The 13,646-nt window shown below is 62.9% G+C and overlaps 1 protein-coding gene across 1 annotated transcript in view; it reads right to left on the bottom strand.

Moving 5' to 3' along the window:
- Positions 1-1,003: 1,003 nt before the first annotated feature.
- The window catches only part of PARD6G (par-6 family cell polarity regulator gamma), a 56,769-nt gene continuing 44,126 nt past the window's right edge, over positions 1,004-13,646 (bottom strand). The window contains exon 3 of the mRNA XM_007537093.3: positions 1,004-1,783. Within this exon, the coding sequence (XP_007537155.1) occupies positions 1,101-1,783 (683 nt within the window). The 3' untranslated portion in view covers positions 1,004-1,100. The remainder of the gene's footprint in view (positions 1,784-13,646) is intronic.

Below are 13,646 nucleotides of genomic sequence, written 5' to 3'. Positions count from 1 at the left end.
GGTCTGGAAGGGCCAGGACGAGAGGCCGAGGGCAGCTGTCAGCCCGGTGCCGGAGGCCACTCCTCTGCTCACACCAGCTCCCAGCGCTCTGAGACAGCAACGCAGACCACTAGAAGCAGAGGAAAGCTTTATTCTTTCAGTATATAAAAACAGGAACACTCTGATATGGTCTCCAGTAGAAGTGTTTGGTTTTGTCTTAAAGAAAATGGCAGAATTACAGGTCTGGTACAAAAATACATTCCAGCAGCTCAACAGTCACACCCGTCTTAGGATAAAGCCTCTTTTTTTTTTTTTTTCTTAGAAAAATTACTTGACTTGCTCAACAACTTAAGATATGGTAAGAAATATAACTCCTTCTTGGCACAGACTCTGCCCCAGCCAGGCCCCAGGGCCAGCGGCGAAGGGCCACGGGGCCAGGCACGGCAGCTCTGGGCCTAGGTCATGTCGACGCCGTCCCTGGTGCCAGGCCGCCACGTCCGCCAGGTGGGCCGTGTGGACCCTCGGCCGGGCCTCAGGGAGTGTCTTTGGTCCTCACTGTGCTGGGAATGGGACGGACAGATTGTGCAAACAGGAGTGAACCTGGACGGGCCGCAGGAAGCCGCAGCCGCCCAACAGTCTGCAGAGTCCCGGCGGACCCGGAGCGCCTGTCACTGACCAGCAGGGGGAGCCGCCCACCAGGGCACCGGACAGGCTCCGGGAATGTCGCCCTTGCCGGGAGCTGCCAGCAGAGGATGTCCTAAAGGATGGGAATCACGTACGAAGAAACGTTTAGAAGGACGCGTCGTGGAACGTGTGCAGTGGAGGGACGGTGCCGTCTACGCCCAGCCTGGCCCTGAGCAGAGGCCGCATGGACTCGGGGGCGTCTCTGCAGGAAGTGCCTGTGCCCACAGGCCGGGAGGGCCGCTTCCTCACGCCCAGCACCGGACCCCAGGTGGCACGGGGGTGTCCGGCCTGCTCCGGGCCAGGTCCAGCGGGCGGACAGCGGCCTCGGGGCCTCACCTCGGGGCGGCGAAATGGCTGAGGACATCCGGGGCGGCCAGCCCGGAGCGGCAGGAGGGGCCCGGCCTGGGGCAGCCCCAGCGTCCCGCCGGCCCCGGGGGCTACAGGGTGACAGCCGGGCCGTGCTCCTCCACGCCGCCCGGGGGCAGGGCCAGGCTGTGGCGCGGGTCGTCGCGCAGAGAGCTGAGCAGCCGGCGCACGCTGCCGTCCCTGCCAGCCAGCCCGTTGAGGCCGGGCCGGGGCTGCGGGCCGTCCAGCACCAGGTCGGGCTCCTCCTCGCTGTCCAGCTCCTCGGGGACAGGGGCCCGTGGGCGGCCGCGCACCACGTTGTTGCGCTGGTTGGCGGGCTTGACGGTGATGATGAGGTTGTGGCTGTTGGCGATCATCATGTCGGTCACCTGGTCCAGCGTGCGGCCGGCCACCTCGATGCCGTTGACCTCCAGCACCTCATCGTCCACGGCCAGCAGCCCGGTGCTCTCAGCCAGGCCGCCCGGCACCAGGCGCGAGATGAAGATGCCAGGCACGCGCTCCAGGCCCTGGGGCGCCACCCGCACGCTGGCGCCGTCGCGGATGTAGAAGCCCAGCGGCCGCTGGCAGCCCTGGCGGAACAGCCGCACGCGCCGGTGGGTCTCGGGCAGCAGGTCCACGTCGATGATGGACGACACCGGCCGGAAGTCGCGGGGCAGCCCGATGTGCAGCTGGCGGCGTGGCGCCTCCTCCCTCAGCGCCAGGGCCCGGCGGCGGCGTGTCAGAGAGCCCTGTGCCAGCCCGCTCTCCGCCTCCTCTGTGGGGACAGGGCCGTCAGGTGGGACGGGGGATGGGGGATGGGGGAACAGGGTTGTCAGGTGGGACGGGATGGGGTCGGGGGGGAGGGGGACAGGGGCGGGGGATGTGGGGACAGGACCATCGGGGGGATGGGGGGACAGAACCGTCAGGGGAGACAGGACCATCGGGGGGATGGGATGGGGCCGGGGGGGGGGGGACAGGACCATCAGGGGGACAGGGGATGGGGTTGGGAGGACAGGGATGGGGGATAGGGGGACGGGATGAGGTCGGGGGGACGGGATGGGGCCAGGGGTGGACAGGGATGGGGTTGGGGGACGGGGATGGGGATGGGGGGTCATGATGTCAGGGGGGCCGGGGATGGTGGATAGGGCCATCGGGGGATGGGAATGGGGGGTCGTGGTGTCAGGGGGGCTGGGGATGGTGGACAGGGTCATCGGGGGATGGGGTGATGGGGGGACAGGGACAGGGCCGTCGGGGAAGAGGGTGGGGGGATAGGGGGACAGGGGTGTTGTGGAGTGGGCGAAGGGAGGACAGGGCCATGGTGGGACAGGGTGATGGGGGGACAGGGCCATCATGGGGGATGGGGTGATGGGAGGACAGGGGCTTCATGGGGGGCGAGGATGGGGGGACAGGGCTGCCGGGAGGATGGGGACGGGTGGGGTGGACAGGGCCATCAGGTGGGATGGGGACATGGGAATGGGGGGATGAGGGTGGGGGGATCGGGGACAGAGCTGTCATGGGGGACAGTGGGTGGTTAGGTGAGTGACAGGGGACATAGAAGATGGGTGTGGGGGGACAGTGCAGTCAGGAGAGACAGGGCAGGTGGGGAGATGGGAGGGTAAGACCACACACGGGATAGCCCTCACAACAGGCAGGAACCACAGGGCATGGAGCAACTCCCCCAAGTCCAGGTGACAACCTGTGTGCCCAGCCCCCACATCCAGGTAACACTGTGTGCCCAGCCCCCACATCCAGGTAACACTGTGTGCCCAGCCCCCACGTTCAGCTGACACCGTGTGTGCCCAGCCCCCACGTCCAGGTGACACCCAGTGTGCCCAGCCTCCACGTCCAGGTGACACCTGTGTTCCCAGCCTCCACGTCCAGGAGACACCCTGTGTGCCCAGCCCCCACGTCCAGGAGACACCCTGTGTGCCCAGCCTCCCTGCTATGAAGTCTGTTGCTGAACCCTGTGCTCACCTGCACAGGTGACACCAGCCCAGGAGTGACTCGGTCCTCCTGGAGGCCTCGGCCAGACTATCATGATGACGCTGAGGTGACCGACAGCCTCAGGGTCACAGCATCCTGGCCGACAGTCTCCACAGGAACATGTGACCCAGGCCGAGAGCCACCTCGCTCCAGCCACCACACAGAATGATGGGTGTCAAGGCCAAGGTGAGATGGCAGAGGGGACAGACTTCAGAAGTGGGGGACCCCCAGACCTGAGACCTGGCATGACAGCCAGGTGACCTCAGAGGGGTCCTGAGACCTGGCATGACAGCCAGGTGACCTCAGAGGACCTCTTCTCTGGCCCCACTGGGGCCTCACCCTGCCACTAGTTTATCATGGTGAGACCTTTTCAGGTCTTGGTTTCAGGTCAGAAGCGCTCTGCTGACAGGGACCCTGGGTGCTGACAGCAGCCCCGCCCCGGCACAATCCTGCAGCCAGCCTTCACTGGGATCTGTCCCCTGACTAGGGAGCATGCTGCCCAGCGATGGCTTCAGAGACAGCCGCGTCTCCCAGCTCGTGTCCCCCCAGGCTGGTGTGGACAAGCAGGCCATCCTGGGAGCCCACCCCACAGGCATGGCTTTTTTGGTCCTCGGGGGGCAGCCTGTGATTCCTCGAAGGTCAGCAGTGTTACGGGGGGCGGCAACACAGTGCCCCAAGGTCAGGAGCAGCCGCTGGGGGATCAGGGCTGGCTGTGCCCCTGCATAGCACCCCCCCCCCCGACCCAGGGGCGCAGCCTACAAGCACAGAGGGTCTCTGAGGACATGCTGTGACAGCCACCCTGCTCATCTCAGGACACCCAGGGAGTCTGCTGTCTGCACCTGGGCTGTCCGTCCTGGCCACAGAGAGCCACACACGTGAGCAAGTGTGAGTGTGCATGCAATGAACACGCCAGGCAGTGTGTACCGAGACAGACATGTGAACAGTGCTTGGTGAAGCGTGTGAACCTACATGCCCCTCAGACATGGACACAGGACAGGACATGTGGCCAGACATGGACACAGGAGCACAGAGGGCCAGGCCAGGAGCACAGTCCAGGGCAACACGTTAGGACAAATGGGAGACAGGAATATGGACGAGTGGGATGTGCACTGACCACCAGGAGGCCAGGACACACTGCAGCCCTCTGCTCCCTGGGAGGGGACTGTCCATTCCCTGTGTGTTGGCTGTAGATGCTCCTGTGGGCAATGATGGGTTGCTGCAGATGGGGTGGCCTGTGGGCTGTGTCACAGGTGGGGTGGCCTGTGGTCAGTGTCACAGGTGGGGTGACCCATGGGCTGTGTCACAGATGGGGTAGTCCGTGGGCTGTGTCACAGATGGGGTGGCCTGTGGTCAGTGTCACAGATGGGGTGGCCTGTGGCCACTGATGGGGTGGCCTGTGGTCAGTGTCACAGGTGGGGTGGCCCGTGGTCAGTGTCACAGGTGGGGTGGCCCATGGGCTGTGTCACAGGTGGGGTGGCCTGTGGTCAGTGTCACAGGTGGGGTGGCCTGTGGGCAGTGTCACAGATGGGGTGGCCTGTGGTCAGTGTCACAGATGGGGTAGCCTGTGGTCAGTGTCACAGATGGGGGTGGCCCGTGGTCAGTGTCACAGGTGGGGTGGCCTGTGGTCAGTGTCACAGGTGGGGTGGCCTGTGGGCAGTGTCACAGGTGGGGGTGGCCTATGGTCAGTGTCACAGATGGGGTGGCCTGTGGGCAGTGTCACAGATGGGGGTGGCCTGTGGTCAGTGTCACAGATGGGGGTGGCCTGTGGTCAGTGTCACAGATGGGGGTGGCCCGTGGTCAGTGTCACAGATGGGGTGGCCTGTGGGCAGTGTCACAGATGGGGGTGGCCTATGGTCAGTGTCACAGATGGGGGTGGCCCGTGGTCAGTGTCACAGATGGGGTGGCCTGTGGTCACTGATGGGGTGGCCTGTGGTCAGTGTCACAGGTGGGGTGGCCTGTGGTCAGTGTCACAGGTGGGGTGGCCCATGGGCTTTGTCACAGGTGGGGTGGCCCGTGGTCAGTGTTACAGATGGGGTGGCCTGTGGTCAGTGTCACAGATGGGGTGGCCTGTGGGCAGTGTCACAGATGGGGTGGCCTGTGGGCAGTGTCACAGGTGGGGTGGCCTGTGGGCAGTGTCACAGATGGGGTGGCCTGTGGGCAGTGTCACAGGTGGGGTGGCCTGTGGCAGTGTCACAGATGGGGTGGCCTGTGGGCAGTGTCACAGATGGGGTGGCCCGTGGGCAGTGGGGGAGCTGCGAGTTAACCCCAGCCCCATGCTCATGCATAGTTAGGGGTCAGATTCCTGGGGTAGCCGGTGCCAGGCTGGGGGGCCAGGTGCCTGGTTGGGGGGTGTCAGGTGACCATGTAGGGAGGCAGGTGCCGGGGGGGGGGGTATAGGTGCCTTTCTCCAGCCTGTGAAAACTTCTGACTCAGCAAAGTCTGAGCCTAGAGGCCTCAGACCCCTGGCCGAGCACAGCTCGGCCCTGACCGGTAGCTCTGGGCATCCCTGAGCAGACACACTGCCCACTGCCCTCTCAGACTGGGGGCAGCGAGAGAAGCAGCCATAATCCCCTGCAGGCACCCCCCACACCTGGGCCAAGGGCAGGGAGAGTGGGTGAGCTTGTAGGCTGGCGAGTTCTAGAAGCGGGGGTGGCTGTGGGCTCAGCTCAGCTCAGCAGCAGTTCCTGCCCCAGCTCGTCCAGGGCGGGCTCCCTTCCCACCACAAACAGAACATTCCGGAAGCCCTCATCACTGGGCCAGGGGACAAGTCAGGACAGACTGCTCCCGACTCAGGAAGGAGCCCTGTCAGCCATGAGAACAAAGCTGGGTGCCGGTGGCCAGCTGGGGGTCACTGGCCATGGTGCTGCCCTCAGCCACTCGGGGGTCAAACCCTCGGCCTCCGGCTTCAGGTAGTCTGGAGGTGAGAAGGCTGGTGTCCTGTTCCTGCCTTTGGGTTCACCTCCGCCAGGCTCTGTCCCCCATAATCCAGGACTCAGGTCAGGGCGAGGGCTCCTGGCCACCTCATGAAGTCCAGATCACTGCCAGGGTCAGAGTTCACAGGGAGACACACATGTCCCCTCTAAGACCAGACCCCATAGGGGGACAAGGGGCACACAGGACAGCCAGGCAGGTGAGCAGGGGTCCTGCAGACTCCCTCCCCCTCTGGAGTGAAGCCCCAGAGCCAAGCCCAGGGTCTCTCACTCCTGCGTGGGGAACTACCTCTGCTGTCTGTGCTGGAGGTCATAGGAGGGCTCCTGGCTGGTGGTCCTGGCACCAGAGTCCACTTCCAGGCTCCTGGAGCAGACAGCCACCTCCCCACCCCAGGGCCTATCCAGGGAGGCCCCAGGACACCTGGGCAGGGCTAGGAGGTCAGCAGGGTTGGGCCAGACCCCCAGAGCCAGAGGGCAAGACAGTGAGTTCAAGGCCCTCCATGTGTGATTAACAGGCTGTCCACTCCCTGGCTCCAGCCTCCGCAGAGGGCTGGCAGGTGTGAGCAGCTCCACATGCGCGGACGTAGAACCAGTGATGTCACACCCATTGCACCTCCTTCCCCTGATGCCACATGCTCCCGCTGTAACCTGCGAGCCCCTGACAATGCATGGCACAAGCCTGGACACACACCAGGTGGGAGACACAGCAGGAAGCAGCGAGGAAACACCCCACTTTTGCTCTGGTTCCCAGCCACTCCCCCTCCACTCAAATGCTGCGGGGGCTGGAGAGAGCTCCTGGGGGCTGGGGCTGGGGCTGGGGTGGGGACCAGGCTCCTGCAGTGTGTGGCACCCTCTGTCAGAACGAGAGCAAAACTGGCCTGGGAGTGAAGCTGTGAGAGGCCCAGCTCCACAAAATGGAAAAACTTGAAAACTCCTGAACAAACGGATTATCGAAAACCTCAGAATAGAAACCCCAGAAGCAGAGGAGCCGGGAGGTGGCGCGCCTGGTAGAGTGCACACATCTCCATGCTGCAGGACCTGGGTTCAAGCCCCTGGTCCCCTTGTGCATGGGGGAAGCTCCATGGGCTGTGCAGCAGGCTGCAGGTGTCTATGTCTCTCAGAAAATGAAAATGGGGAGATAATGGAACAGCAGAGTTGTCCTCCAGGCACCAGGCCCAGCAACAGCCTCGGAGGCAGTAAATAAAACAGTAAATAGACGGAAGAAAAGGTGGCAGCCGGCGGGTGCTGCGTGGCCTGTCCCTCCACGCTGTGAGCCACCTTCAACCCTGGCAAAGCTGGAAGGGGACATTCTGACGAGACCCAATTCCACTGCACTTCTCTGCTGCGGGTGCACTCGGTATCACCAGCCAGCCCAGCCGCGTCCCTGTCCAGGGCACCACACACCTGGGGTGTCCCCAGAGCGGCTGCTCCCCACAGACAGGGCGGGAGAGGCACATGTCCTCCGGGGGGCTGTGCCTATGGCTGGCCCCCCACTCCTGAGCTGTGCCAGCACGAGGGTGTGAGTGGTGTGGGCAGCTGAGGTGAATTCAAGGGACAGACGCGGGGAGGACGCGCCCTGCAGACACAGCTCTGTGAGTGGCAGAAATGAGCGGGGGCATCATGAGGGCTCAGCACAGCCCTGGCCACATGGCCCCCGAGTCTCCCCAGTGCCCCAGAAGATGGGGAAGACAGGTCAGGCTAGACCCACCATCTGCACGGACCCGAGGTACAGGGAGGATGGGAATCCTGCCCCGTCACACTGGACGCCAAAGCATCAGATCATAAGAAGGCCACAGCTCACAGGGCCTGAGGTGTGAGCCAACAAGGAGCAGCAGGCTCCTTGTGGTGGACCTGTCCTCTCTCTCTCTGCCCTCCCTCCCCCAGGGCCTGTCCCTCCTGTCCCTCTGTCCCCTCAGGGGCCTATCCTGTCTGTCTGTCCCCTCAGGGGCCTGTCCTGTCCGTCTGTCTCCTCAGGGGCCTGTCCTGTCCCTTTGTCCCTTCTGGGGGCCTGTCTGTCCCCTCAGGGCCCTGTCCCTCTGTTCCCTCAGTGGCCTCTCCTATACCTCTGCCCCTTCAAGGGTCTTGTCCCTTTGTCCCCCAGGGTGCTGTCCTGTCCCTCCTGTCCCTCTGTCCCCTCAGCAGCCTATCCTGTCCCTCTGTCCCTTCTGGGGGCCTGTCTGTCTGTCCCCTCAGGGTCCTGTCCCTCTATCCCCTCAGCAGCCTGTCCTGTCCCTCTGTCCCTTCCAGGGGCCTGTCTGTCCCCTCAGGGCCCTGTCCCTCTGTCCCCTCAGGGGCCTGTTCTGCCCCTCTGCCCCTCCAGGGGACCTGTCCTGTCCCTCTGTGTTGGGATGACACTGCAGGGCATGGAGGCAGAGAAAGCCTGGCCTGGTGGGAGGAGGACCAGGTGTGCATCCTGGTGAGCTGGTTAGAGCCAGAAACTCTGCCCTCATGGGTGGCTCTGAGAACTGAGAGGGTGAGGTGTTACTGTCCTCTGCTACCAACAGGTCTCCCTTGGGTGACCACAAGCCCAGCTCGAGCCTCCAGGACTCCTGACCACACAGCCTCCATCTCTGTCTCAGCTCCTGTGAGTGAGAAGCACCTCAGCTACAGACGCCACGCACATCTCTGCAGACTCCTTTGCCATTCACGCTCATGACGAAGCCTTTCTGCATGAGAACCAGCCGGAACAATGTCTGGGCAGCGAGAATGGGGAAGGCAGAGGCACCTTCTCCAAAGTCCAAATACCACCCTCAGGAAAGCTGAGGGCCGTCCTGGGCTGGAGTCCCACAGAGCCGCATGGACACAGGAACCCAACTTAGAGCTCCGAGTGGACACAGGGACCCCCACAGAGCCACATGGACACAGGACCCCAACTCACAGCTCCAAGTGGACATAAGGACCCCCACTCAGAGCTCCGAGGGGACACAGGGACCCCCACAGAGCCACGTGGACACAGGGTCCACATGCAGCAGCCTGCGCTGAGCACCTGCTGCTTGTCCCCTGCCGCAAGTCCCGGATGCTTTGGCCATGATTGGTAGCAAAAGCTCGACTCTGTCCCTGGCCTCGGTGTAGGCACCGTGCTGACTGACTGCACCACTGGGACTCTGCCCCTGGTCTCTGTGTAGGCACCGCGCTGACCGACTGTGTCACTGGGACTCTGCCCTTGGCCCCTGTATAGGCACCGCGCTGACTGACTGTGTCACTGGTACTCTGCCCCTGGCCTCTGTGTAGGCACCGGGCTGACCAACTGCACCACTGGGACTCTGCCCTTGGCCTCTGTGTAGACACCATGCTGACTGACTGTGTCACTGGGACTCTGCCCCTGGCCCCTGTGTACACACCACGCTGACCGACTGTGTCACTGGGACTCTGACCCTGGTCTCTGTGTAGGCATCGCGCTGACCACTGCACCACTGGGACTCTGCCCCTGGCCTCTGTGTAGGCACCGTGCTGACCGACTGTGTCACTGGGACTCTGTCCCTGGCCCCTGTGTAGGCACCGTGCTGACCGACTGCACCACTTGGACTCTGCCCCGGCCCCTGTGTAGGCACCGCGCTAACCGACTGTGTCACTGGGACTCTGCCCCTGGCCCCCGTGTAGACACCGCACTGACCAACTGTGTCACTGGGACTCTGCCCCTGGCCTCTGTGTCACTAGGACTCTGCCCCTGGCCCCTGTGTAGGCACCGTGCTGACCGACTGTGTCACTGGGACTCTGACCCTAGCCTCTGTGTAGACACTCACTGACCGACTGTGTAACTGGGACTCTGCCCCTGGTCTCTGTGTAGGCACCGTGCTGACCGACTGCACCACTGGGACTCTGCCCCTGGTCTCTGTGTAGACACCACGCTGACCGACTGCACCACTGGGACTCTGCCCCTGGCCCCTGTGTAGGCACCGCGCTGACCGACTGTGTCACTGGGACTCTGCCCCTCGTCTCTGTGTAGGCACCGCTGACCTGTTGGTATGCATGAGACCCCTTCTGTTTCATTTGGTTTAAATCCCCCCTGCTTAACACTATTCTATTTACACAAGCACTTCATTCTATTTACATAACCACTGTTAACAAGTTCCACCCTCCCTCCAGGGCATTTGTGGTTCAGTGATAGGATTCTCGCCTAATCTGCCCCCTCTTTGTCACACTCTGATTTTCACCAGTCACTTTTCTCTCCACCCTCTCTATGTCACATCCTGTTTCCACCTTACTTGGCAAGTATATATAAAGACAGCATTGTGAGTTTTAGAGTACTGTACTTTGAGTTTAACTTAGCTCGTCTTAGATTGTGCTGCGTCCTGCATGAATAAAGAGATACTGCCTGCAGCTCAACCATGAGTCCCTGGTCGTCTGTTACCCGCCCGTGCCGGTGAAGCCAGCCCGGCGAAAACCACCTTACCCCATCGAAAACAACACTGACCGACTGTGTCACTGGGATCTGCCCCTGGCCCCTGTGTAGGCACCGCACTGACTGACTGCACACTGGGACTCTGCCCCTGGCCCCTGTGTAGGCACCACGCTGACCGACTGTGTCACTGGGATCTGCCCCTGGCCCCTGTGTAGGCACTGCACTGACTGACTGCACACTGGGACTCTGCCCCTGGCCCCTGTGTAGGCACCACGCTGACCGACTGTGTCACTGGGATCTGCCCCTGGCCCCTGTGTAGGCACTGCACTGACTGACTGCACACTGGGACTCTGCCCCTGGCCCCATGTAGGCACCACGCTGACCGACTGCACCACTGAGACTCTGCCCCTGGCCTCTGTGTAGGCACCGCACTGACCGACGGCACCACTGGGACTCTGCCTCTGGCCCCATGTAGGCACCACGCTGACCGACTGCACCACTGAGACTCTGCCCCTGGCCTCTGTGTAGGCACCGCGCTGACTGACTGTGTCACTGGGACTCTGCCCATGGCCTCTGTGTAGGCACCGCACTGACCGACTGTGTCACTGGGACTCTGTCCCTGGCCCCATGTAGGCACCACACTGACCAACGGCACCACTGGGACTCTGCCCCTGGCCTCTGTGTAGGCACTGCGCTGACCGACTGTGTCACTGGGACTCTGCCCCTGGCTTCTGTGTAGGCACTGCACTGACCGACTGTGTCACTGGGACTCTGCCCCTGGCCTCTGTGTAGGCACCGCGCTGACCGACTGCACCACTGGGACTCTGCCCCTAGCCCCTGTGTAGGCACCGCGCTGACCAATTGCGTCACTGGGACTCTGCCCCTGGCCTCTGTGTAGGCACCGTGCTGACCGACTGTGTCACTAGGACTCTGCCCCTGGCCCCTGTGTAGGCACCGTGCTGACCGACTGCACCACTTGGACTCTGACCCTGGCCCCTGTGTAGGCACCGTGCTGACCGATTGCGTCACTGGGACTCTGACCCTGGCTCCTGTGTAGGCACCGCACTGACTGATTGCGTCACTGGGACTCTGTCCCTGGCTCCTGTGTAGGCACCGCGCTAACCGACTATGTCACTTTGACTCTGCCCCTGGCCTCTGTGTAGGCACCGTGCTGACCGACTGTGTCACTGGGACTCTGCCCCTGGCCTCTGTGTAGGCAACGCGCTGACCGACTGTGTCACTGGGACTCTGCCCGGGGCCCCTGTGTAGGCACCGCGCTGACCGACTGTGTCACTAGGACTCTGCCCCTGACCCCTGTGTAGGCACCGCGCTGACCAATTGCGTCACTGGGACTCTGCCCCTGGCTCCTGTGTAGGCACCGCACTGACCGATTGTGTCACTGGGACTCTGCCCCTGGCCCCTGTGTAGGCACCGCGCTGACCGACTGTGTCACTAGGACTCTGCCCCTGGCCCTTGTGTAGGCACCGCGCTGACTGATTGCGTCACTGGGACTCTGTCCCTGACCCCTGTGTAGGCACCGTGCTGACCGACTGTGTCACTTTGACTCTGCCCCTGGCCCCTGTGTAGGCATCGCACTGACCGACTGCACCACTGGGACTCTGCCCCTGGTCTCTGTGTAGGCACCGCACTGACCAACTGCACCACTGGGACTGCCCCAGGCCCCTGTGTAGGCACCGCGCTGACCGACTGCACCACTGGGACTCTGCCCCTGGCCCCTGTGTAGGCACCGTACTGACCAATTGCGTCACTGGGACTCTGTCCCTGGCTCCTGTGTAGAAACCACACTGACCGACTGTGTCACTGGGGCTCTGCCCCTGGCCCCTGTGTAGGCACCGCACTGACCGACTGCACCACTGGACTCTGCCCCTGGCCCCTGTGTAGGCACCGCGCTGACTGACTGTGTCACTGGGACTCTGCCCTGGCTCCTGTGTAGACACCTCACTGACTGATTCCACCACTGGGACTCTGCCCCTGGCCCCTGTGTAGACACGTCGCTGACCGACTGCACCACTGGGGCTCAGCTCTGCCCCTGGCCTCTGTGTAGCCTGGCATGCATATGTGATTCCACTGTTCCCAGGCCACTTTCACTCACAGAGACAGGGAGGTGGGGACACCAGGGCACTTGAGCTCCCGGGAAGCCACTGATTGAGTGACACTGTCCCACAGAGGGGGCAGATGCAGTCTTGTCCCCATAATCTGGGGCAGATGCAGCCTTGTCCCCACATCTGTGTTGGACGTTTTTAAATTCAGACACGTCAAAGCCCTCAGGCCACCCCCCACACCCACCTACTTTGTTGTGGACCCAAGAGGACGACCCTTTCCTGGAAGTCCCTGCAAAGCCACAGGGTCTGCTGTGGGCTGGACCCTCTCAATGTGTGTGGGGTGCAGGGTTCTGTCCTGTGGTCAGCTCAGGCCCTGGACGCTGCTCAGGACACGGACTCTGAGGAGTGACCATGATCATTCGACCTGTGGGCACAGGCCATGCAGTTGGGAAACTGATGGAAGTGAAGGATCTGTTTTGCCTTTCCCACTTGGCTGCATGGGCCTCAGCGGCCTGCCTGTCTGGAGTGGTCACCTCTCCTGCCTGGGGGTCTCAGCGGCTTGTCTATCTGGGGTGGTCACCCCTCCTGTCATGGACACACATACATGGGACTAGAGCCCCTCAACCCTCAGCCCTGCCTCCCTGTGTGTGGGCCCCAACTCTGAGTAGAAGACAGAACAGGGGGTAGAGCAGCATGGGGTGGGGGGCCCTCATCTGGGGTGGGGGGCCCTGAGCGAGGGGGAGCAGGACCGGGGCACAGAGTGAGTGGCCTCCCGGCCCCACCCAGAGGTGTGGCTGGGGTCTGAGGTGCAGCCTGTACTTTGGGGCTGGGCAGCGGCCACCACAGGACACAGCTGTAATCATAGCAGCAGGAAATAGCTTCACACCCATGCCTGGAGCCCCCACGTCCCACGGCCACGTGCAGAGCACTCCCAGGTCACAGCCCTGCCCACCTCACCCCCAGCGGGCCATGGGGCCGGCTGCCACCCGTCACCCGAATCCAACCCTCGACCCACACCCCAGGGCAGTGGAGGTGTGCACGGTGGGCAGATTCTGTCCTGCCCAGGCCCTCCTCAACCCTGCCAGGACTTGGACTAGGGTCCACACTCAGCCCCTGCCCCCATGGACGTGGCTTTGTGGAACTCCCTACCGCTGATACCCAACATACACCATATGGGAGCAAAGCATCACGAGACCCACGGCCTGGTCTGGTCAGAGCCCGCTAAGCTGTGTGATGCTGCCAGCTGCCTGGGCCCGTGCCAGGCCCCCAGCTGGGTGCTGTCAGCCACCACTTCAGCTCAGGGTACGTTCACCCTGAGAC

Source organism: Erinaceus europaeus, chromosome 15 (genome assembly GCF_950295315.1).
Source record: "Erinaceus europaeus chromosome 15, mEriEur2.1, whole genome shotgun sequence".
NCBI classification, from domain to species: domain Eukaryota; kingdom Metazoa; phylum Chordata; class Mammalia; order Eulipotyphla; family Erinaceidae; genus Erinaceus; species Erinaceus europaeus.
Note: the sequence above shows the minus strand (reverse complement) of the source record. Positions and strands in the feature narration are given on the sequence as shown.